This window comes from Mastomys coucha, unplaced genomic scaffold, assembly GCF_008632895.1.
Source record: "Mastomys coucha isolate ucsf_1 unplaced genomic scaffold, UCSF_Mcou_1 pScaffold6, whole genome shotgun sequence".
Classification (NCBI taxonomy): domain Eukaryota; kingdom Metazoa; phylum Chordata; class Mammalia; order Rodentia; family Muridae; genus Mastomys; species Mastomys coucha.
The window spans coordinates 105,908,529-105,934,400 of record NW_022196912.1 but is presented as its reverse complement, the minus strand read 5'-3'; the positions used below and the strand labels follow the sequence as shown (position 1 = coordinate 105,934,400).

Here is a 25,872-nt window from a genome sequence, read left to right as displayed (position 1 = left end):
TGCCCTTCCATTTCAATAAATCAACGCTTGTTACGATAGCCACCAGCTGAAAGGACACTTAGTAGGATCCTTGGGCACAGCTTCAGGCCTGTCTCTGCCGGTGCTCATTAAAGGCTTAGTGTTTTGTTGTGCTCGTACTGTATTGGAGATGCTCAGTGTTAGGTACATTTGCCCTAAAGGCTAGTGAGAGGAACGTATTATTATTTCTCATGGACATATCAGAAGCCTGTTTTTAAAACATCCTGCTGTAATCATAGACGGATGAGGACTGAATTCCTTGAAGGTGAACTTTCTGTTCATATAATGTCATTGTTCAAGCTGTGCTGGGTACCATTGTGGTTTGAGTGTAGAATGTCCCCTATAGGTTTGTGTATTGGAGCCCGTCGTGACCTGTTTGAGAAGGCTGTGGAACTACTAAGTGGGGGTAGCCATACTGGAGGAGATGGGGCACTGATGGTCAGACACAGCCTTGAGGCTTTATAACCCTGTACTACTTCCGGTCGGATTTAGGCTTCCTGATAACACACTCACACCATGATCATCTGGATCACTGGTTCTCAGACTACGGGTCACAAACCCCTTGGGGCTCGAATGACCCTTTCACAGGGGTTGCGTATCAGATACATTATGACTCATGATAGTAGCAGAATTTCAGTTATGAAGTAGCAACAAAAATAATGTTCCGGTTGGAGGCATCACAACACGAGGAGCTGTACTAACGAACCAACAGCACTAGGAAAGCTGAGGACCACTGTTCTAGCTATATCCCTTCATAAACTGGAAGCCCAAGCAAGCCCTTCTTCCCTTGAATGCCGCCTGTCTGATCCCAGCAGTTAGGAATGTGGCCGATACAGCCATGGGTAAGCATGGAGGCCATCCAGGGGAGAAAATGTGAGTTGAGGAACCAGCAGGCCACTTTGGTGACAAGCAACAAAAACCAATACTGGCCAATGAGAAATTTTACAGGGAGAGTTGTGGAAACAGCCAGGCTCAGAAAGGGGCAAGAGCCCGAGCAGCTCTGTCCCCTGGCAGGAGCTTGTAGGCGGTTCCTTCTGAGCACCACCCTCTCAATGGATGAATAGCATGCATTTTTACCTTCATGGAAAAAAGGTTTTCTTCATGAGGCAATTCCCAGAAAAAGAGCCCTACAGTGGCTTACAGTAGACAGTGGCCACAAGTCAGGCTTTCTAATAGAATCTCTTCCAAATGAATCTTAAGTAAGACACAGAAAGCACTAACCATAAAGTAAAATAATTCATAAAATTATGTCACATTTTAATTTAAAGTGTCTGTTAATTAAGAGCTTTCCTATTAAGAAAATTAAAAGTGAACCACTGTATAGGAAGAAATATTGCCAATAAGCATGTCTAACAAACCACTCACACGCAGAAACTAAACTTCTTCGAATCAGCAGGGACCTAGCAAACAACACACAAAAGCCACATAATGTCATGGGCTGGCAAGATGGCTCACTAGGAAAAAGGTGCTGTCATGTAAGCCCGGTAACCTGAGCTCAATCCGCAGATCCCACGAAAAGGTGGAAGGAGAGAACCAACTCCACAGAATGATCCTTGACCTCCACGTGCATGCTGTGGGGTGCTTGCTCCACAACCATACACTCTCACCATAACAATAAATATTTTAAAAAGCACTTCATAAAAGAGGATAGCCAAATAACCAATAAAACATGCACCGAGGTGCTATGCAGCCCTCATTAGTTTTCAGTGAAAGCCAAGTGACTCTACTATAGAACAGACTTTGTAGGCATCATCACAGTGAGAGTGAGAATGTCAGGCAGTATCAAGTGTGAGCAAAGGTAAAGTCCGACAGAGAGCTCAGACCCTGTGTGGAAGCCTAAGCTAGTGGAGTGACTGTGCGCACTGGATGCATACAGTGTGTGGAAGCCTAAGCTAATGGAGTGACTGTGCGCACTGGCTGCATACAGTGTGTGAAAGCCTAAGCTAATGGAGTGACTATGCGCACTGGATGCATACAGTGTGTGGAAGCCTAAGCTAATGGAGTGACTGTGCGCACTGGATGCACACAATCCTGTTTAGTGCACTCAAATAATGCGTCCTCGTGTGTACCAAAGTATGTACAAGAATGTTCAGTAGGGCACCAGCTATAATTGCCCAAATGTGGAAACTATCAACTACCTATAAACATTCCAAGGGATAAACTGTCGTATTGATGGATGCATTTGAATACAATACAGAAATGTTCATATAGCACATGCAACAACCTGAATGAATCTCATGAGCATAAAGGAGTTTGCGAGCTCCTGCATGGTGTTAGCAGTCACAGTAGTGATTATGAGGAGGGAGAGTTGGTGGGAGGAATGGCAGGACAAAGTGAAGTTGCTTTGGGTGCTGGCCGTGTTCTGGCTTTGAATCCATTTATGGTTTCCCAAAAATGCATCAAGCTTTAAACATAGACAGGATTTCTGTTCTTTTCCATGTGCTTGGTGTTTTAATAAAATGTTTGCAAAAGAGAAACGCTGGGCATGGTGCTAGAGGTCTGTAATCCCAGCACTTGTGAGGTAAGGCAGAACGAGCTCTGAAACTAGCCTGGGCTTGAGGTGAGGCGAGAATCATTGTCGAGAGAGATGAGTCAAGGAACGAACAGTTGCCTCTGGAAGAAAGCACTGGAAAAATTCCAGATTAATCATATTAGTAAGAAAAATAAGAATTTGGAGCTTGAGAGATTGTTCAGTAGCTAAGACCCATTTGTGGTTCCCAGCACCCACGTTTGGAGACTCAAAACCACCTCTAACTCCAACTCCAGGAAATTAAAATGCCCTCTAGCCTCCAAGGACACCTACACTCACGCAGTGCACAGAAACACCACACACACTCACACATACACACACACATACACAGTGAGAGAGAGAGAGAGACTAAATGAATCTTTTTTTAAAAAATACAAAAATACAAATTCAATGCAAGGAGCAGTTCTTACAGATTAAACTGCTCTGAATAAAACCAATGGAATGCTTATAGAAGTAGGTCAGTAGGTTAGTGTTCACCCATCAGGGCACCAGCTGAAGGAAAGCGCATGGGCTTCTGTTTCTCATGGAGGTGCGGGGACATGAATGTGTACAGTCCTGGGTATCTCTGAGTGTTCTACTTTGAAGAGGGTGATTTAGAAACTGATTAGGAACGTTTTGCCCAAAGACGAGTTGTCTAAGCTATTTTTTTTTCTTCACCTGCAGACCACGAACTCTCTCCTCGTGGAGACTGAGTTAAGTCAGAGTACTATAGTGGCTCCTGTTACTATCAGCTCACTGGGGACAGTGACAAACGGGGGCAGATTTTTCCCGTATTGATATTTGAAGCCTCTCCTGGGGCTTCCCTGTGGCATGACCTCGTATTATTGTGAATGGACCTGTCACAGTGTGTTGGTTTTGGTGGCGCAGTAACTCAAGCACCGGGCCAAAGGGCACTTCTGCTTATCTGTACTGTAGTATGAGACTTGTCCCCACACCAGCACGCCGATGGCTTCCTTTTCCTGTGTTTACTCACAGACGCACCTGCAAATGAGCCCAGAGCCCGATCCAGTACATATTTGCTGGGTGCCAGGCAATATCGTAGATTCTAATAATAATGAATGAAAACAGCATAAAAATGAAAAAAAAAAGATAAAAATGAAATGCCAGAGCCTTTACCTTCAAAATGTTTGTAGTTCGGAAATGAAGTGCATGTGTTTTTTCTGAGAGCTGCCATTTTCCTTTTCTCCTTTTTCTCTCTACAGCCTCTGCTTGGTACTTATCACCTCGCATCTCATTTACGTCTCCTCTCAGAATAGCATTCCATATAAACAGGCTAAAAGCCATTTGACTCAGTATGTCTCCAACAGAAGCCATCAGCTCATAATCTGTTATCTTCTTGTTCCCACTCAGTCAGAGCCACTGCTTGGCAGTGCATGATTTTAATTATAATTGCAGAAAGGTGTTTATTAGATGTCCCTTCTATGCAGGGCACTAGCCACGCGCTGGTCCACATTATCTCCAGCTGTTACTACATCCTACAAGGCATCATTTTCTAAGTGGGGGTCCTTTAGTTAAGTGGCTCCAGCACACACGGCCTGTCCATGGCACGGTCACGGTACAAGGCCCCACTCCCTTCTGTGTCTTCTGTACCTCACAGAGCTATGTGGGGTATTTGCTCCACTGATTCAATACCAGAAACGCCCATCTGCCATCAGTTTGTCAGCTGCACATATGTAGACCTATGTGGTTGACAGAGGTTGGCACCATGGTCATTAAGCTATGTGGTTGGCAGAGATTGGCATCGTGGGCATGTTCCTGCTTCTTGTTTGACTGGGAGGTCAGTAAAGAGCCAGGTAAGCCTCGCTTACAGATTCTGAGCTCATATTTTAGAAACACTTAAGTATTCAGCAGTAGTAGCCTGCTATGCGATCTTAGGTGCACCACACCAATGCTGCTGGCTATCTATATTAAAATCTTAGGTGCACCCGAGCCTTCAAGTCTCTGCAGGAAGAGCCCCCTGTATGGAGAAAGCTGTGCTATTTTGGTCCTACCTCACTAGGCCGGCTCCCTGAGTGACTTAATATCTGTTGCTAGCTTCCGTTCTCGACATGTGCAGACGGGCATCCCGTTCTGCTTAGGATGAGTCTTGCTGTGAGCTGGTAGGCAAAGGCTTCTGAGTGGATACATAGGGGGACATCTGCTGCTCTCTCATGTCCTATGCTACTCTCTCCTAAGCCACTGAGATTCAGACAGCCTCTGCTCAGTCCACAGGGCTGTGCCATCGGTTAGGGCTCAAGCCCTGTTTGATTGAGCAGGAAATCTCAAAGCTGGCAAGTCACTGTTGATTTCCTGGATGATACTCTGATTACAGTGAAGTGCAATGGGCTTTTCTGTAGCTTTCCCTTGGCCGAGCATGCCGATGTGTACCGTGACCAAGGTGTAGATCAGGACTTAACTCCGCTTGCAGGGCCACCAACCTCTAAAGGGCAGGCTTGGCATTCACGGCGACTTTCTAAGTGTGCCTTCCAGACTGTGGGGTTTTGGCCACCCTGCGCTGTCAAGGCTTCCGTGATCTCTCACACTGGACTCTGGGTGGTATGAGGCATACAGACAGGTAGTAAGCTCTTACTTACAGCTGATGCACTTTGCTTTTGTAGACTAGGAACTTACTCTCTAGAGAGCCATAAATCCTTTATTGCTCATTTCCTCTTCCCCAAAAGGAAGTGTCTCTTCCTTGCTAGCAGTTCCAGTGGGTTTTGTCCATGGCTCTAATGTCCCCACCTTGGGGCCAAAGTCACAGTCCTGTCCAAATAACATTACTATGTTTTCCTTTTTAATGGCACATTCCTGGATAGATAGATAATTTTCTGCATATATTGAGATGGTCTCAATATCTTAATATATATTGCAATGAACATCTTTTTTTTTTAATTGTTTTTTGTTTTTCAAGACAGCATTTCTCTGTGTAGCCCTGGCTCTTCTGGGACTTGCGCTATAGACCAGGCTAGACTTGAACTCAGAAATCCACTTGCCTCTGCCTCCCAAGTGCAGGGAATAAAGGCGTGCACCATCACTGCCCCCCAGCTTACATATTTTTTTTTTAAAGATTTATTTATTTATTACAAGTAAGTACACTGGTAGCTGTCTTCAGACACTCCAGAAGAGGGCGTCAGATCTCGTTGCGGGTGGTTGTGAGCCACCATGTGGTTGCTGGGATTTGAACTCAGGACCTTCAGAAGAGCAGTCGGTGCTCTTAACTGATGGGCCATCTCTCCAGCCCATATTCTTAAGCTAAGAGATCATCCAGCTTCCGGTCTGGATGCACACCTGTTCTCTCAGCACTAGGAAGCTAAGGAAGGAGACTCTCCAGTTTAAATCTAGCCTGGGCTACATAACGAGACCTTGTTTCAAGGGGGCAGGAGGCACTGGAAAGATGGCTCAGTGGTAAAGGACATTGACTGCCGCTTGCAGTTGCCTCTAGTTCCCGGGGATCAACTACCTTCTTCTGGCTTCTGTGGGTACCAGGCATGTATGCATTACACATCCACGCATGCAACTAAAACACTACAATACATAAAATAAATCCTTAATTAAAAGAAAAGGTAAAACAACAACAAAAAAAAACCTATTCTGTTTTTATATGGAATTTTACAAACAGTGTCCATAGATCCCGCTTGGGCCTCATATCAGTTTTTCAGTGTAAAAGTTACTATTCTCTGTAAAAGTAAAAGACTGAGACTCAGAAACCAAGAGAGATGCCAGAAGTGGGGTGCACACCTGCAATTCTAGCACACAGGTAGAGACGGGAGAATCAGGACTTCATAGCCTCACCTATCCAGGGAGTTCAAGGCCACCTCAGGGTTCATTAGATCTTGTCTCTCATCTCCCTTCATCCTCCCCCATGAAAGAAAACAAGAAAGTTGCTTGAGGTTGGCCAGTCCTGGCGACACTAAGTTGTAGCCCCCAACACCATGCATATGAGGTTACAGAAGCTAGCTGCAATGTCATTCTTTCTTGGCTCAGATATGAGCTTCTCTCCTTGTGTGACTTTGGCCGATCACTGAACCTCCATGCCTTAGTGTCCCCATCCCTGGACATGGTTATAATAGGGCCTGTCCCGGGTAGATGTCTCAGGATTAAACAGAACCATCGAGGTTTCTCATGGGACAGAATTCCTGGCATGTAGGTGTTCAGCTAGGCTTAGCTTGACTTCCGTCACATTTGCAGAGGTGAGGGGACAGATACTACGGAGTGCTCTGCTGCGTGTTTAGCTGCAAAGGAGATTCGAGATGATCCCTAGCAAATGCCCAACCAAGTATAGGGCACAAGGCTACTGTTTTAAAGAGGAGAAGGCCATAGTCGGTCAACATTTCCCAGTGTGTCACAGCTGAGCAAGAAGCTTTAGATTTGCAAACAGCATGTCCTCACCTTGTCTACAGAAGCGCCTGCCTTTCCCTGTCAGCGGGAACCAAATTCCCTTCATTAAACCAGTCCACCAGCATCGCTCATCCTTTACCCAGGATCCTACTTTGTTATTTTCTCCTATATCCTACATGATCCCACAGAGGAGGCCAAATACTGCACGTACATACCAAAACTGATATGTGCATGGTCTGCCCTCCACCCTATGTTCAGTGGACCCTATGTGTCTGCTAATAGACTAATCAGACACCGCCAGCAGCCCCTTTTCTATTCTGTCTTTGCATGGCTTGTTTTTTAAATGTTGTCCCATGAAAAAAATCCCATCCAGTGTGTATTTCACTTTGCTTTTTGAGACAGAATCTCATATAGTGCAGGCTGGCCTTGAACTTTGCCCGTAGCTGAAGGTGGCCATATCATGGCTGGTGATTCTATTTCCTAAATGGTGGGGTCATAGAAACATTGCCACCATGCCTAGCACGCAGGCTCTAAAACTACACTTGCAGAATACGTCCCTCACGTGTGGTTTTGGATATTTGTATATGGAATATATAGCTTGAATATAACACACTGCACTTATGACATCAGTCATCACAAATTTAGGTGTTTTTCATCATCTATATGTATGTCTGTATTTGTGTATGCCTTCCAAATATTCTACACTTTGTTCCTTAAGAGTTAAGGAATTTAATATTTATATACTTGTAGGAAGAAAATGTTACTGATTTTAGACCACGGTGACTTGGAACATGTATACAACCACTGTGCTTTGAACTGAGTTTGAATGTGAATACACTGCTACTTTCAATGCCCTGGAATCCTGAACCACTCTTTGTTTCTTTGTTTGTTTTTGTTGTTGTTGTTGGGTTTTTCATGACTTTTAAAAAGATATTTATTTATTATTATATGTAAGTGCACGGTAGCCACACCAGAAGAGGGCGTCAGACCTCATTAGGGATAGCTATGAGCCACCATGTGGTTGCTGGGATTTGAACTCAGGACCTTCAGAAGAGTAGTCAGTGTTCTTACCCACTGAGCCATCTCTCTATCCCCCCTGAACCACTCTTAACTGAAGCAAAAGCACACTCACCCCTGTGTTCCTAGGGACAGATGTTGAGTTAGTATTAGTCAGAGTACGTTAAACGGTGCTTTTAATATTAACAGCAGGTCAGGGTTAAGAGGCATGGGCATGATGTGCCCCAAGGCTTTGATGCAAGTGCTAAACCAAGCCAACAGCAAAGCCCTGGATATGGGGACACAAATGCCTGGGTCACTGAGGCCATTGCCTGTCACATCTGAGCTGCTTACAATTGGACTGGGAACCAAGCATTTAATGAAGACGATCTAGCCATGTAGCTATTACCCCAGGAGCTAACCTTCAGCCGTGTGTGTGTGTGTGTGTGTGTGTGTGTGTGTGTGTGTGTGTGTGTGTGCCAAACGGCTTTGTGAAGGGCTTTGGAATGGTCAAGCCAAGGCCCAGGCCTTGGTGCAGTACCAGAAGGATCCCATAACCCAAATAACAACCTAACAGCCTCATAGCAGTGTGATGGAAGCAGCAGTCAGGAAGAGATGGTGGGCAGGAGGAGCAGGGTCCTGGGAACACCTCATTGGGCTCAGTACGGGGAAGTGGGAGTAACTCCAAAAAAAAAAAAAGATGAAGAAATATTAACAGTTGAAATTTGTTTCTGACAGTTTGGAGCCAAGGATTCCAAAATGCCGATGCCAGAGGTTCGACATCTGGTGGAGATGCTAGTCTCTGCCTCCAGCGTAGCACCCTGAGCACTTTGGTGCTCACAAGCAGAGGGCAAAGGGGCCTAGTGGTTGCCCAAAACCCTTCTGTAAGAGCCCTGTGTTGTACTTGAGAGCCAAGCTCATAGGACCGACTTGGGTCTTAAAGGCTGACCTCATAAAACTGTCACACTGGGTCTTAGATTCCAACATTGCACATCGGCGGAGTGCATACATCCAAACCACTAAGGACTGGCACATGTACATTAAGTGGTACCTGTTGGTTTGGGGTGTATAAGATCCATGGATGTGCTCTTACATTCCCTGCTCCCCTCTGACTTCACTTCCCTCCCCAAATATTCATGATCTCTAAGAAACTCAAAAAGGCCATAGTGCCTTTGATTCATTACATAACACAGCCTATAATCACAGATCCATAGCTGTAGACAAGTTTAATATACTTTTAAAATAAATCCTTATTTCTCTTTTTTAAAGACTTGTTTATTATTATAAATAAGTACACTCTAGCTGTCTTCAGATGCACCACAAGAGGGTGTCTGATCTCATTATGGGTGGTTGTGAGCCACCATGTGGTTGCTGGGATTTGAACTTAGGACCTTCGGATGAACAGTTGGTGCTCTTAGCCACTGAGCCTTCTCACCAGACCCAATAAATCCTTATTTCAAGAATACTTTTAAATTACTAGTTTCCCAGATAAGCCTGCTCTCTAAATTTTCTGCTTGTCTGTTAAGATGCTATAACTGCCCACCTGGGTCTGACTCATTGAACAAAATAAATGAGAGGAAACTTGTTTATAACCTAAAACTATTTGACATCCAAATAGCAACTTGGAGCTAGCCGGGCAGTGCTTGATCACTGTGAATGAAGAAAAGCAAGTCCATGATGCGTGTTATTTCATATTACTTCCAAACAACCGCACAGGCTAGACCAGAGATGGTAACTGTTCCATGCTATGGTGAGCATACTGGCACAAGAGCACCCAGCTGAGCTGAGACCAGACGTAAATCCTCTGCTCTGTGGCTTTACTAAAGGCCCTCCAATGCTAAATGCCTCTCACTAAGATCTTCTCCCAAGAGTTCACAGACTCAAAGCAAAAATAATAATAATAATAATAGTAATAATACCAAATACTTATGTAATACTTACCATTTATATATGGTATTTTCATATAACACACACACACAATACACCAATGGAATCCCCCCGCCAATTTAAGAGAATCTCCACTTTGCATTGGAGGGAACGAAGGCCCTCCTGTTTTTAAAAACAGAGCCAAGAGATGAATGAGCAGGGAGCGCATCTTCCCAGCCACTTGACAAACATCAGCTTGGGTTCACCCAGGCTAAAGGGATTGATTTCTTTTCCCAGAAAGAATCTCTGGTACAGTAACAAGGCTCATTACTTTTAAACTTAAGAGTTTCTAGTGTGTATTTTGTATTGCTCAAACAATAATAGAACTTTTCTGTCGTCTAGTGGGACATGTGAGCCCCAGTATTTTGAAGCTGAAATGGTTTTGCCCGGTAGCCAGACAAGTCTGAAGGCTTCTAACAAGAATGCCTATCTACCCATAGATCCCACAAGCATCTTCTCATCTGTCTGTGTGACTTTGCTGCTAAGGAGCCTACATGACAAGGAGCAGAAGCCACCTCACCTAAGCACAAAATAATTTGTTCTAATGATTATTCTAGTATTGTTCTGATAATTATTCTAAATGATTATTTCTAATAATTTGTACACATAGTAATGTGTAGAATAAGCAGGAAGGCTGGACACTCAGGCTTTAAGAAATGTCAACTTATGCTTTGTCACAGAATACCCCCCAAATCTAGTGGCCTGAAGCTGTCATTTGTTTGCCTCACGCTGCTGTAAATCAATACTCTAGACAGGGCTTGAGCATCCCGTGGTGTGAGAGGTTTGGCTGGTCCCCTTGGGGACTTGCTCATGGAGCCTGTAGTCAGTTGACTGGCTATCCGTTCTCTTCCATCCCCTGGAAGGCCACTCACACAATGGGTCTCAGGGTCTCAAATGCTGGAAAAAACATTAAATGTACCCAAGACCATAAATTAAACCCAAATAAATAAGCGTTTCTCAAATTTCTGCTTGTAGTACATGATTTCAGTTCTTAATGAGAGTGTACCACAGGACCATACTCATAGTCAGATGGACCCATCACGTGGATAGAGATAGAAAGAATCCCTGGCCCTTTTGATAATCTGTATTGGGAACTTTGGTTTTTTTAAAAACAAGAACACAGAAATAGCAATGCACTTTCATTTGAATCCCGGGTGTGGGATAAGGGGCTGCTTCAGATTGTTCCCAGCAGCTGGCTGGGATTTGCCTCACACAGGAAGGTTATTTTGCCAGTGGCATACAGTTCATGTGATTGTGTGATATTTGGAACTCTGGAGACTTTTCAGAGGGTATATTAATGCTAGGGCCCTGAGAGGCATGGTGGGTTGTTGGTTGGTTGCTATTGGTCATGGTTTGTTAAGTAGTCACGTGTGAAGGAGAAACAAGAAAAGGCAGAAATTAGATATCCTGACAGAGCAGATCAAACTTGCTCCAAGGATCTCAATGGCCCTAACCAGCAGGAAGTAGTCTACTGATCGTTTAACCCCCTTTCCTTTCTGTCCTTTTTTCTCTACTATCTAGTGTTGTAGGGTTGAAGGGATGGGGAAAGGTGGAGAAGGATGGAAGAAAAAAGAACCCACAAAGTAGCCAAATTCCAGCTTCAGTATCCCCGGTATGGTTGAAAAACTTCTTAGTTTTGTTGTTGTCATTGTTGAACTTTTTATTGATTCTTTGTGAATTTACATCATGCACCCCCATTCTGCTCATCTCCCTGTCCCCTCATATCCTCCGTTCACTCTTGCAACCTCCCCCAACCCCCGCCACAATAAAACACACAACAACAAGAACAAATAATCATAGAAAACGTCTCATCATGGAAGCTGTAGTGTGTCAGTGTGTCCCACAGTATATCCCTCCGTCCACACATCGTCACTTGCAAATGTTCATCACAATGAGTCATTGGTCTGGTTAGAGATCTCTGGCTTCTGTGACACCCTCAATATTGGATCCTCACTGGGACTCCTCTGCTTATCCTCTTATTGCTCTGTGTCGTGGAGGTCCTGCAGCTTTGGAACAGCTGGACCAGCCTCTTTCACAGGTTCCAACTGTTCTCAGATGATATGGATTTTGGGGTGGGCCAGTTCAGAGCCCTGGATCTGAGCCAAGGTGGTAGCTGAGCCCACGAGGATAATCAGCCCCTGGCTCTCCTGTAGCACACTACCAGAGGGAGCTCTACTCCAACTAGACCACTCAGTACCCCCATCAGCAGGATGTAAGGTCAGCTCTCCTGCTTTCATGCCCCCAGGGGCCGGTTTACCCACGCTAGTGGGCAGTTATAAAGTTGTAATCCATAGGAAAAGGGTGCAGGCAAGCAAAGCAATGCCCCAACACACACATTTGTATTGCTCTTTACGTTAATGTGGTCTTTCTCTGCACCTTGCAGGAACTGTAGAACTTTACTGAAAGCAACTGATGTTTGGTGAATATCAGATTTAACCATTTGACTCAAAGGATGTTTGCTGTAAAGCTAATGATGCCCCAGCATGGGCTATAATTTCATGGGCATGCTTTCTCGCCATTGCTACAGATTCAGTAGATTCATTAGACAGCAGGTATGTAGCCAAGAGATATAAGAAAAGGCCGTTCTGTGAGGTTATATGACGCACGACCCTGGCAAATACACTATAGTTTGTCTATAAATGGCAAACTTAGTAGATGATTTAGTTAGTACTTTATAACATTAAGAAACAGCTATTTTTTAAAAGGAAACAAAAGTGAAAGATTTTTTTTTGTTGTTGTTTTTTGTTTTGGTTTTTGTTTGTTTGTTTTTCGAGACAGGGTTTCTCTGTGTAGCCCTGGATGTCCTGGAACTCACTCTGTAGACCAGGCTGGCCTCAAACTCAGAAATCTACCTGTCTCTATCTCCCAAATGCTGGGATTAAAGGTGTGCTAACTCACCCAATGCCACAGCCATGTCTTGATGCACAGTCTGTTAATTAAGCACTGAGTGGTACATTAATGCATCTGTTTCCTGCTTTCAGGAAATGTCTAGCCAGGTATCTTTACCAACATGAGAGCATCCCATCTTGGCCAGAACTTTGGATAGGCAGAGTTGAATAATCTCACTCTAGTTTATAAAGTTAGAAGCTCTTTTGGGAAGTTCATTTGAGTAACTCATTTGTCCTTATACCTTCATACCTTTGGGGTGATCTGGGGTGACATTCTGCCCAGCGACTTCTATATGAGAGATGTTAGCCTTTGCTCAATTACCATCTTTCTCCCAAATTGGACAAAGCCCCTAAGTTTATGTCCACATAACTCTTGTCAGTCTGAAAAGGAGGAAGTTAATCAGATTTTACAGGGCAAGCACTAAGGAAATAATGACTAATGAAAATTTAAAGCAAGATGACTTCCCATCTCACTGGAGAGGCAGTCCTCTCTTTTTTTTAAGGTGTATTTATTTTTATTTTCTGTGTGTATATGTTTTGCCTGACAGATGTCTATGCACCACATGAGTGCAGGACCTGCAGCCAGCGAATATTAGAACCCGCAGAGCTGGAGTCACATATGGTTGTGAGCTTGCGTGCGGCTGGCAGGAACGGAACTTTTAACTTCCGAGCCATCTCTTTAGTCCCTGAGCAGTTTTCTTCAAACCACCACGCCACGGCCTTCTCGGCAAACTGAAGTTAAGTTTTGCTATCTCTAAGAAATGCTCCATTTCTCTTTTCACACCACCGGTGACTCGATGGCTACTTCAGGGCCTAGTGCTTATTGGAGGCAGGTTAGGGATGCTCTCTTCTATAACTATGGCTATAGTTCATGCTGAGAAGCCTACAGCAGAGACTCTCTTGGCTCATGTCTCTTCCAGCAAGTAGGTGTTCTGCATGATGGTAGAAATTACATTAATGAATTAGGTTAACAACTGGGGGTAGCAGGATGTCTACTGTGTTCCAAATAGTGAGACTGTTAATTCTCCACTCTCTCTGCAGGCCGTCCTCGTGGTCACCAGTGGGTCACTTAATCTTGTAAAATCCTTTGTTTTGTTTTTCTATTTTTTCCTTTTATTGGATATTTTCTTTATTTACATTTCAAATGTTGTTACCTTTCCAGGTCTCCCCTCTAGAAACTACCTATTCCATCTCCCCTTCCCCAGCTTCTGTGAGGGTGCCCCACCACCCATCCACCCACTCCCGCCTTCCAGCCCTGGCATTCCCCTACACTGGGGCATCAAACCCCTTCAGGCCCAAGGGCCGCTCCTCCCACTGATGTGTAACAAGGCCATCCTCCGCCACATATGCGGCCAGAGGCATGGGTCTCTCCAAGTGTACTATTTGGTTGGTGGTCCAGTCCCTGCGATCTTGTATAACCTTAACCTTGAAAGAACGCACTGCTTCTCATTAGTTGGTGTCAGCAAAGATATTGGAAATCTCTGGGACCTTAGCAATCCTCCTATAGTTTATACAGATTGGGAATCAGTCTTTAAATGTGGCCCTGGTTTAGCAGTCACTCAAATCATATCATACCAAAAGCAATTTTAAAGTAACTAGTGGGAGAGTAATTAAACCAAATGCTGACTTTTTTTTTTAAATAAATGGAATTGTGGGTGATAGTTAAATTCATATCCAAGAATATATTAGCTTTTGCCTGTTTTAGACTGGAAAAAAAACTGTGGCTTATTCAACCCAAGCTGTAGCAAAGTTGTCTGCTTTCTGTAAGATAGCACATACCACAGCCTGACTGTCACCCACATCTTGCCTTAGGAGCACCGGCATTATAGGCGCATGCTACTGAACTTTGGGCTCTCAGAATTTGAACTCAGGTCTCCACACTTGTGTGACAGACACATTACTCAATGAGCCATCTCAAGTTTTTATGTAAGCATTATCATATTGTTGTTTTGAAGGGATTTTTGGTGTTGTTATTTTTTAATCTTGCTTTTACTCCATAAGACATTTGCCTTCAAAGGGTTATGAAACACTGTACCCTACCTAATGTGTGTTTTCAGACACATTAAATTTTTAAATGAAAAATATTCTTCTGTTAGTAATGGAAGAGCAGCCACCGACTGTTGGCCTATCAGGTAGGAATTAATATTTTCCTAAATCCATGGATGGAAAACTGAGACACACACGTTAAAGATGTACCCGAAGTCAAATAACTTAGTAAGATCCTGATACATAATTAAAACACGAGCAATTCAAATTCATATTGTAGGGTCTTGATTTTCCCTCAACAGCCCATGATGGTTCCTTCTGTGTGAATAAACTTGCATTGAACACTGTATCAAGGGTGACATGGCGTTCCATTTTAAGAGTTTACAGAATGTTTTTCCGTTGTTGAAATGTTTATTGTTTACAGTTTTTCAGTTGTCTAAACATTACCATGATAAACATCCCCTCTGTACATTGTGACAAACTTGTCTTGTTATTCTCCCGGGTGAATTCATGTAAGAATTCTTAAGTCACTTTTAAAAAAAAAAGGGTATGTGTGTGTGTGTGTGTGTGTGTGTGTGTGTTGTGTGTTGTGTGTGTGTATGTTGATGTGTGTGTGTGTTGATGTGTGTGTTGGGGTGTTGGGGTGTGTGTGTTGATTTGTGTATGTTGGTGTGTGTGTGTGTGTGTATGTTGGTGTGTTGGGGTATGTGTGTGTGTGTGTGTTATTGTGTGTATTGATGTGTGTGTATATGTGTTGATGTGTGTGTTGGTGTGTATGAATGTGTGTTGATGTGTGTATTGGGGTGTTGGTGTGTGTGTGTTGATTTGTGTATGTTGGTGTGTTGGGGTGTGTGTGGGGGGTATGGGTGTGTGTGTGTGTGAGTGTGTGTGTGTGTGTGTGTGTGTGTGTGTTGAGGGCTGGAGATATAGTCCAGCAGTAGTGTGTCTATCATGAATGAGAATCTGAGTTCAGTTGTCAGCACTAAAATAAAGAAATTGCACATTGATTCTAACGCTCCAGTTCCTAACATTTAGAACTTTAAATAACTTGGTTTTGAAGAGGAATTTATTATAAGAAAATAATCTTCAACAGAGACAAAAGCCCTTTCTTCCCCCGCCCCCTCTTTTTATTTTAACTTTTGTCTCAGGAGATGAGGACTATTTTGGGGACAAGGTTTCCAACAGAAGGGAATCAACCTCTTGGCAAGAGTATAAACAATTTTGGCAGAAAGCCACCCTCCAAAGGGACAGGACTTAGTTTGTCTTCAGCCAGTGAGTAGGGATGAGCTCAAAGCAGAAAGGATGTCCCTGGGCACAACGATGGCCAGCAAAGGACTGTATGGGTGGGGATGCTGTCTCACAGAGAGCAGCCACATTGCGACTCCTGTGAGTCGGGAGACTGCTTCAAAGAAGTTACTGTCTCTCACAGGACACCACAATGGTCCCCTTATCCTTCATTAGAAACAGTCATGTTTAATAAATGCATAGGGTAAGCTTAGGTTGTTCCTCCCCTGACTCCCTCTCCCTCCAGTAAATAAACCAATTCTGTGTCTACAAAAGCACATCTGAAAGAGAGGCTCATCTCTGCAGTGTGCATACACAAGGAGTGCTTTCTGCTCACTAGATTCTGGGACAGCTCTGGATAGGTGTGTATGCATACCATAATTGTCTTGCCTTTTCAAAATGGGAAATGGTGTGTATCTGTCTGTCTGTCTGTCTGTCTGTCTGTCTGTCTGTCCCTAAGTGCCGTTCATCTTTTATTTTACTATATGTATTTAGAGTGTGAATTCTGAGATTTGAACTCAAATATTTGAGCTTGCAAGGCAAGCAAGTATGTTCCTGAGACCTTCCTCAGCCTCAGAAGGAAGGTCTGCCTTGACAGGGCCTTTCCTCTTAGCCCTAGCCTGAGCTGTGCTAGAGTTACAGGTTTATGCCCCCATGCAGGGCTTTCAAAATGACCCTTTCAAGTAAGGGAATTGCTGTCAGTTTGAGTAAATTTCTTGGAAGAATGGATAACAAGTCAGCTATCCCTTCCATGTGTAATTATGTGCAGTTATGTGCAGCATTGCTGGTTCAGTGTGCTTGGATATAATATGCATGAAGGATCAGCAAGACAATCATAAAACACAAATGTCAGTTTCAAGTTGATCCCAAATGTCTGGCGTCTCTCACACACACACACACACACACACACACACACACACACACACACACCTAGAAAAATAGAGCTATACCATATCAAAGCTCCTTCCTTCATCCAGGCAGTAAACAGTTGAACATTTGCTAAAAGACTACGTCTCCCTTCCCACAACTTCTTCATGCACTTAGGGACTTATTCGCTACCCAAGTTTTGATCATTCTCTGATTAAAACCCGAATCCTTTATTCCCTTCCTTTAAAGCCCTGTTAGGGCAGAATTTTTTTTTTTTTTTTTTTTTTGGTTTTTCAAGACAGGGTTTCTCTGTGTAGCCCTGACTGTCCTGGAACTCACTCTGTAGACCAGGCTGGTCTCGAACTCAGAAATCTGCCTGCCTCTGCCTCCCAAGTGCTGGGATTAAAGGTGTGTGTCACCACCTGCCCGGCAGGGCAGAATTTTATTTGTAATAACCTTTTAAATTATAAAGCACATAAACCCAGAGATGGAAATTTTAGAGAAAAAATAGAGATTATTTCATGAGCACTTCCTCATATTACTACAAATTTGTAAACACTATAATGGCTAGGTATTATTCCACTGGGTGCTTAATTGAAGGCAGTGGGGCCTTGGGAGAAAGGAACCTAAAGTCTCATGTAATGGCCAGCTTTACTCAGAGCATCAGACAGTTTATACTCTAAGGGTTAAGAAAGATCAAATGAGTAAAGTTCTCATGAGTTTAATTTGTATATAATTATAAGGACAAGATGCATGTGGCAGAAATGTGTTTTTTCATAGATGCAAATGAATATCAACAGCTGAAGTAAACTCCCTCCTATTCACTACACTTGGAGGAACACACATACACATCCCAAGAACAATTCCATGCTTTGAGAAAACTGAGGTCATAAAACTCTCCTCTTGTTTTCTTGGAGTTTTCTCACTGAGAACTCAGAATTTCCCTCACACAGCTCCATTCTTCTACCATGTTCTGACAGTCACAAAAGTGTTCATTTTAAGAATATAGTTATTCCTTAAAGAGTCCGTTTGTATCATTTCACATAGGAGAATCATTTCAATGTTTATAAATTAAGAACACACACCTTAGAGCTATGTGCAGAAACAGCCATATTAGTGCATCTGTTTTGACAAAGCCATTGTGTTCTTACTGCCTTTAATGTGGTGGCCCCTCCAGCATGCCACTTGCAAAATCCTGAGACTTGTGTGCAAACAAGGAACTTTATGCACTCAAGACATGTAATACACTGCTTGGGAATTCACTCTGGGTTCTAGATAAAATTCTAGAAACCTTTACCTCCCCAGTTTTAATTTCCTGTAACTCTAAGGTCCTTCAAGGCAGCTCCTCATGTCTTTCCTTTTCCTTTTCAGACAATTCGTCCTCCCTCCAGGAAGATGAAGAAGTAGAAATGGAGGCCATCAGTTGGTGGGCGGGCAATCCAGCCATGAATGGGCATCCTGCCGCTCCACCAGTGACCACAGCTCGTTTCCCCAGCTGGGTCACTTTTGAAGACAATGAAGTCGGCTGCCCTTCGCAACCAGTCCCCTCTCCAAAGAAGCCAAATACCCCATCTGTTGCAACTGCCATCCCAGATGTACCTTTCAACTCAACTGGGTCCTTTAAGAGGGACCGTCCCAAGAGCACGTTGATGAACTTATCCAAAGTTCAAAAGCTGGACATTTCCTCCTTAAACCGTCCACCTTCTGTAATCGAGGCCCCACCCTGGAGGGCCACCAATCCTTTCCTGAATGAGACTCTGCAGGACGTACAGCCCTCGCCTATCAACCCGTTCAGTGCTTTCTTTGAAGAGCAGGAACGGCGCTCCCAAAACAGTTCCATTTCCAGTACCACTGGCAAAAGCCAAAGAGATTCTCTGATTGTCATCTACCAGGATGCCATCAGCTTTGATGATTCAGGCAAAAGCCAGCCCCACCCTGATGCTATCGAAAAGCTCAAGCAACTCCAAATTGATGATCCTGACCCGGTTGGCAATACAGCCCTGCCCGATGACGACCTGGATGCTCCCTCACCCGCCTCAGCGCTCTCTCAGCCCAGGGATGGATGGCCGATGATGCTGAGAATCCCCGAGAAGAAAAACATCATGTCCTCCAGGCACTGGGGACCAATCTACATCAAACTGACAGACAGCGGTTACCTGCAGCTGTATTACGAGCAAGGCCTAGAAAAGCCGTTCAGGGAATTCAAGCTGGAGATCTGCCATGAGGTGTCAGAACCCCGGCTCCAAAACTATGATGAGAACGGGAGGATCCATAGCTTGAGGATAGACCGGGTCACTTACAAGGAGAAGAAGAAATACCAGCCCAAACCCGCTGTGGCCCACGCAGCAGAACGAGAACAGGTAATTAAACTGGGCACCACCAACTATGACGACTTCCTGAGCTTCATCCACGCGGTTCAGGACCGTCTCATGGATTTACCAGTGCTGTCAATGGACCTGAGCACTGTTGGCTTGAACTACCTCGAAGAGGAGATTACAGTGGACGTCAGAGATGAGTTCACTGGCACAGTGAGCAAAGGAGACAACCAGATCCTACAGCACCATGTCTTGACTCGGATCCACATCCTGAGCTTCCTCTCTGGGCTCGCCGAGTGCCGCTTGGGCCTCAATGACATCCTTATCAAAGGGAACGAAATCGTCTCGCGGCAGGACATCATGCCCACCACCACCACAAAGTGGATCAAGCTCCACGAGTGCCGTTTCCATGGGTGCGTGGACGAGGACGTGTTTACCAGTTCCCGGGTTATTCTGTTCAACCCTTTGGACGCTTGCCGGTTTGAGCTAATGAGGTTTAGGACAGTGTTTGCGGAGAAGGCCTTGCCCTTCACACTCAGGACTGCAGCGAGCATTAACGGGGCAGAAGTGGAGGTGCAGAGCTGGCTGAGGATGTCTCCCGGCTTCTCTTCCAACCGCGACCCTCTCACTCAGGTTCCCTGTGAGAACGTAATGGTCCGCTACCCAGTGCCCAGTGAGTGGGTGAAAAACTTCCGCAGGGAAAGCGTTCTAGGGGAAAAGTCTTTGAAAGCCAAAGTGAACCGTGGGGCAAGTTTTGGCTCTGCTGGTGTCTCTGGCTCTGAGCCCGTCATGAGAGTATCTCTGGGAACGGCCAAGTATGAGCACGCCTTCAACTCCATTGTGTGGAGGATAAACCGGCTGCCAGACAAGAACTCAGGTAGGGATTCTCATCTCTGGATACAACCACTGAGACTGCTTAAGAGGTGGGGTGAACCTTCTATATAGCCCAGTAGGCCTGTGTGTAGCATTTAGCTATGTTTTATGGTGGAAGTGGTGGTTACAGGGAGGGGAGGAAAGGAGACTAGAAAAGTCCGTGTACAGTAATAACCATGACCGTTCTGCTCGTGGCCTTACCATTCTCATCTCCATAAAGTATATTTGTCCAACTACTTGGCTGAGCAGCTAAATAGCTGTCGAGGGCAGCTTCTGAATTGTGTGTGTGTGTGTGTGTGTGTGTGTGCGTGTGTGTTCGCACGTTCTTGTGTGGTATGTGTGCAAATGCATGTGTGCGTATGCGTGGAGGCTGGGGACTGTCATCAGATGTCATTCCTAGGGTGCTAGCCACACTGTTTGGGGAAAAGATTCTCTCAGTGGCCTGGAACGCAATTTACCAGTTTGGCGAAATTGTCTGCCCAGTAAGTCAAGTGATCCACCTGTCTTTGTTCCCCTCCTGGTGGTTTGTGTGTTTTGTGGTTTTAACTATTTTGCTATTTTACTTCTGGGCCTTAGGGCTGCATGTATGTCTGTGCACCGTGCGCATGTCTTGCCTGCAGTGGCCAGAAGAAGGTTTCAGATCCCATGGAACTGAAATTACAGAGGCTCGCGACTCAGCATGCGGGTGGTAGGAATAAAACCCCGGTTCTCCGCAAGAGCAGCCTGTGCTCTCAGCCTCTGAGCCGTGTCTCCAAGCCTATCCCCAGCTCTGGGATTATCGGCAGCTGCCACCACACGGGGCTCTTTTACCTGACATCACATTCAGGTTCTTGTGAAAGCACCTTACTTGTTCACCACATTCTGTTGACATTTTGTTCTTCTGGAACTCACTAAAGTATCAGCTGAGGTGCTAGAGGCAGTCCCCGCCCAGATCCCAGAATGTGTGGGTTCTGAAGAGGGATCTCTCTGACGATCCCCAGTCATACGAACAGGATAATGTGAGAACTGAGCCTTCTGCAACCAGCTACTGTCGGTCATAATATCTCAGGCCCAGAGTTTGGTTTTAGGACTTGTGATGGAAAAGAGATTAAATAGCCAAGACATCAAGATCCAAAGGGCTGAAGTTACAGCAGACAGAAATGAAGAGCATTTGATTTAAACAAACTTCCCATCCCAGCGGCCCTGCTCACAGCCGGTGGCCGTGCTGCTGTGCCTGGGGGAGTTCAGAAGTGGGTTCCTAGCAAGACTTTATGACCGACAAGGCAAGGCCGCAGTAACAGCTTTATTTTTGGAGTATGTCAAAGTGAACTCAGTGGCCCGCAGGAAGCCTGTGATCCCACAAGCCCTTCAACCACTTCTCTTGTCTGCGATAAGCCATGCCCATCTGTTAAGGAAAGTGGATTAGCTACTCAGAGAAAAGGGAAGAAAAAAAAAATCCTGGCTTGAAACTGCCCAGGCCTTCTTAAACTACCTCTGCTAAAGCATTGATTGCCGTGTGTTCAGGGTGTTCTGCTACAAGTGTGGATTGGTTGCATTATCATATCTTAAATGGAATTTGATGAGATAGCAAGAGAAGGAGAGACCTAATCAACTCCTAAGGCTGCCTGGGGAGTAGGCAAACCTCTGGCATTCTGGTCAGACACTGGGTGTGGCAATGCAAGCTGAAGAGACAGTCAGACCTCTGTGCTGGAGGCTGGGGCGGCCACCCTGCTTCTACACTGGCTTTTAAAACAGTCTTCCACCCCATGCTGACTTTCTCCTTCCTCCCGTGCTCGGCACTGGGTTCTCCTGGTGCTTAGGGTACTCGCTGCCTCTGTCATCGAGGCCCATCTCACTTGACAGTGGGAATGAGAAGCCCTGAGTTCTCCTGTGGCACAAAAGCCCTGGGGAAGAGAGAACGGTGAAAGGACTGGGCTTTCAAGCTGGGACCTTAGATGAGAGACTAAGATCTGACAGATGACATTACTCACCTGAAGTCACAAAGGCACATACATACAAGGGTCTCTTCTTAATACCACAGGTCCTCTTCATAGATGAAGCTGAACAGATACATGCCTCAAATAATCTGCACCCTGGAAACAAAGATTTGTAATTTCCCAATATGTGCAAATAATCTCAACGTGACTTAAAATGCTCAAAAGTACCGTGTGGAGGATTTTAGTTAAGGCTGACCTTAAATGTGGCGGGAGTCAAGGTCTTCAGGATGAGTCATTGAACTAAGGAAAGGCTACAGTAGACATCAGCAAAGATAGCTGGGAAACAGTGCTAGTCACAGACACTAATAGCCGTCTCCTCAGTACAGCCATGGAAACAATTTTTTTTTTTTTTTGTTTTTGTCATCAGTTTTGGTCCTTGGGCAACTTGGCTCAAGTTGACAAGTGACCCGAGCAATCAAGATGGCAGATATTGCCGGAGTGGATTTTTGTCCTTTAAGAGAGAGAAAAAAGGATTGCTAACCAGAAGAAACGGGCCATGGTCAGAGGGCAGGGAGACAGCAAACAGATATTCAGCAAATACTTCTTTAATGCTTGCCAGCAGTGAATGTCCAGGAGACTCAGGCCAAGTGACAGGCTTCTTGTGAATCATACCCCTTATTACTTTACTAGAGTCTTCTTTCAGGGCTCAGGACAGGTTTCTCTGTGTAGCCCTGGCTGTCCTGGAACTTTGTAGACCAGGCTGGCCTCAAACTCAGATCCCCCTGTCTCTGCCTCTCAAATACTGGGATTAAAGACGTGCCAGCTGTTAATTTCTTGCTGGGATTAAAGAAGTGTAACACCACTGCTTGGTCACGTCAATCTGAATTTTAATGCTGAGTTTCGTCAAGAAAGACCTTAATGTATAGATGTGCTTTTTTTTTTTTTTTTTTTTAAGATGTGCTTATTTTTATAACCATGAATTGAACTATTCGAGTTTTAAAATGGTCTTGCCCCAACTATCCACCACACTTACACAGTCAGTAGCCGAAGCTAGGAATCCTGGACAAGATTTGGCTTCCAGAATCCCTATGAGTATGCTCTGAGACAATCAGAGAAGGAAGTCACCTTTTAAAAAAGAGAAACCATTTCTCAATATTCCAGAAATGTCAAAGGAAGCTAATTAGAAAGAAACAAATGTTCAAGTCCCTGTCTGAGTTTAGAGGCCTTACACACCATAGTGAACAGACTCCACAGCAGCGTGCGTACACACCACAGTGAACAGACAACATAGCACTGTACACACCGTAGTGAAGAGACTCCACAGCAGTGTACACACCATAGTGAACAGACTCCATAGCAGTGTACACACCATAGTGAACAGACTCCACAGCAGTGTACACACCGTAGTGAACAGACTCCACAGCAGTGTACACACCGTAGTGAAGAGACTCCACAGCAGTGTACACACCGTAGTGAACAGACTCCACAGCAGTGTACACACTGTAGTGAACAGACTCCATAGCAGTGTACACACCGTAGTGAACAGACTCCACAGCAGCGCACCAAGTATGCAGGACCCGGTTTGGAGTCAGTGAGATCTGAGTTGTATTCTTGGCGCTGCTGCTTAATGGTGGTGTGACCTCACGCAATTAACTTAACACTGTCGGAGAAACCTAATTTTTCTCCTTTATGAGATAGGGTTATTAAGCTCATTCAGAACGAAATTGGGCAATGCTTAAAAGTGTGAAGCACAGTTCTAGAGCCAATGACAAATGAAAGCTCTGTAATTAGTCTGTGGCACCCAAAACAATAGATTGAACAGATGTGTTTTCAGATACCATCAAGTTTTGATTAATATAGATATATATTCCTGTTTCTTTCCTAAAAGCCAGTACAAATTTTTTGGTTAAATATCCTAGCCTTACTCTTTAGAAATAACCATTAAATTATGCTACATCTGTGAAAAACAAATACCTCACTCTGGAGTGATTTCCTTGGAGAGAGGGTGTGTGTCCCCTGACTCTCCGAGATTGAAAAATCCTGCCCAGAGCAATAAAGGAAATTGAAATTGTTGACTTGGAGAGGCAGGGAAGAGTTATAGCATCAATCAAAGCCACGTCACAGTTTATCTGTAGTCGTCTGCCACTTCTCATCGACACGCGGTCGTCCTGTATCCTGGTCTCCATGTTTCAGGGACCATGACATTATGACTCAGACAGAGGGGTTATGATCCGCAGTCACAACTCTGACACTTTTTGCTGTGACCCGTGGCAGCTCGCTTTACTCCCAGAGCCCTCAGCCACCTTAAGGCAATGGTTCATCCAGTACACTGTGTCCCCCAGTTTCGTGTGCACTGTCTATAACTCTGTCACGTTCATACATCACCCATCCACAGAAACATGCCTGAGGCACCTCTGAAAATATAGAACACCATTAGGAGAATCCATCTTGTAAAGGAGAGCAGTTTGCCCCGGGCGGCGGCCGCTGATGTTTCATTAGGTGCTGAGCGCTAATCTTGTCCGCTCATTCTTCCACTCTCAAGCCCCTTTCTTAGAGTTTGTGCTGTGTCCCCACAGCCCTTGTACCCAAACTGTCATAAAAGCCCATTTCTCACATTATGGATTTTTTTTCCTGTTTGTTTTTTGTTTGTTTTCATTTCCCTCCCTCCCTCCCTCCCTCTCTCTCTCTCTCTCTCTCTCTCTCTCTCTCTCTCTCTCTCTGTTTCGTTTTTTAAGACGGGGTTTCTCTTTGTAGCCCTGTCTGTCCTGGAACTCACTCTGTAGACCAGGCTGGCCTTGAACTCAGAAATCTACCTGCCTCTGCCTCCCAAGTGCTGCGATTAAAGGCATGCACCATCACTGCCCGGCTCACCTTGGTATTTCTTTTTATTGTTCTTCTATTTTATGTGCGTTGGCATTTTGCCTGCATGTTTGTCTGTGTGAAGGTGTCAGCTTCCCTGGAACTGCAATTACAGAGAGTTGTGAGCTGCCGTGTGGGTGCTGAGAACTGAAACTTAGGGCCCCTGGAAGAAGAGCCATTGCTCTAACCACTGAACCATCAGTCCAACCTCCACGGATGGTGGGTCTTATGCTGGTATTCCAGGCTGCATTTATCAAGAGGCACTGGATGAAAGGGTCTGAGGCACCCAGAGCCTGATGTCTGCCTAGGGAAGCTCATCATTGGACCCTCAGCAAGCGCCCGCAGCCCTCCATTGTGATCAGCGCGGCTCTTTAGCCTCTTTCCCCTTTTTCATCCTTTCCTCAAAGAAGTTAACCTCTGGATGCTTTCTTTCTGTCACAGCCTCTGGCCACCCACACTGTTTCTTTTGCCACCTTGAGCTTGGCTCTGACCGGGAAGTGCCTTCCAGATTTGCCAATTATGTAAACGTCGAGTTCAGCATGCCCACGACTTCTGCCTCCAAAGCAGCTGTGAGATCCGTCTCTGTGGAAGACAAGCAGGATGTCAGGAAGTGGGTCAATTATTCCGCACACTACAGCTACAAGGTACCGGGAGGGCTTCCGGCTGTGGTTTCCAAGTCCCTTTGTTCGCCCCACCCCTTCCCCTCTCCCCTTCCAGCAAACGCTGCTTATGCCAAGGCACTTCACATTCATAGTTGTGGATGAATCTGCTCTGACTTTAGTGAAATAATCTCTCGTGGGTGAGAGAGAGGCCAGGCAAAAAAAGATTAAGGGGCTGATGAGAATGTAATACCTGACATTGTGAATCATAACACAAAAGAACAGTGAGACCAAGCAATAATTGTTCCCCATCTGTGGCAAGATTCCTGCTTTTACAGTGATCTTGGAAATGGGGGGAAGGGGTGGAGTACTGGGAACATGATAAGCGGAAGCAAATATTTTGTCTACAGGAGTTGTGTATCAGAACACAGCAGAGTGCACACTTAAAAGCCAATAGTTTCACAGTGATGATGGGATCGAGACTGTGGGGGGGGGGGG

The 25,872-nt window shown here is 44.9% G+C and overlaps 1 protein-coding gene across 3 annotated transcripts in view; it reads left to right on the top strand.

The window, feature by feature from the left end:
- The window catches only part of Ston2 (stonin 2), a 142,497-nt gene that overhangs the window by 112,806 nt on the left and 3,819 nt on the right, over positions 1-25,872 (top strand). For all 3 annotated transcript variants that reach the window (XM_031357405.1, XM_031357403.1, XM_031357404.1), the window contains 2 exons: positions 18,184-20,004; positions 25,217-25,419. In XM_031357405.1, coding sequence (XP_031213265.1) covers positions 18,184-20,004; positions 25,217-25,419 — 2,024 coding nt within the window. The remainder of the gene's footprint in view (positions 1-18,183; positions 20,005-25,216; positions 25,420-25,872) is intronic.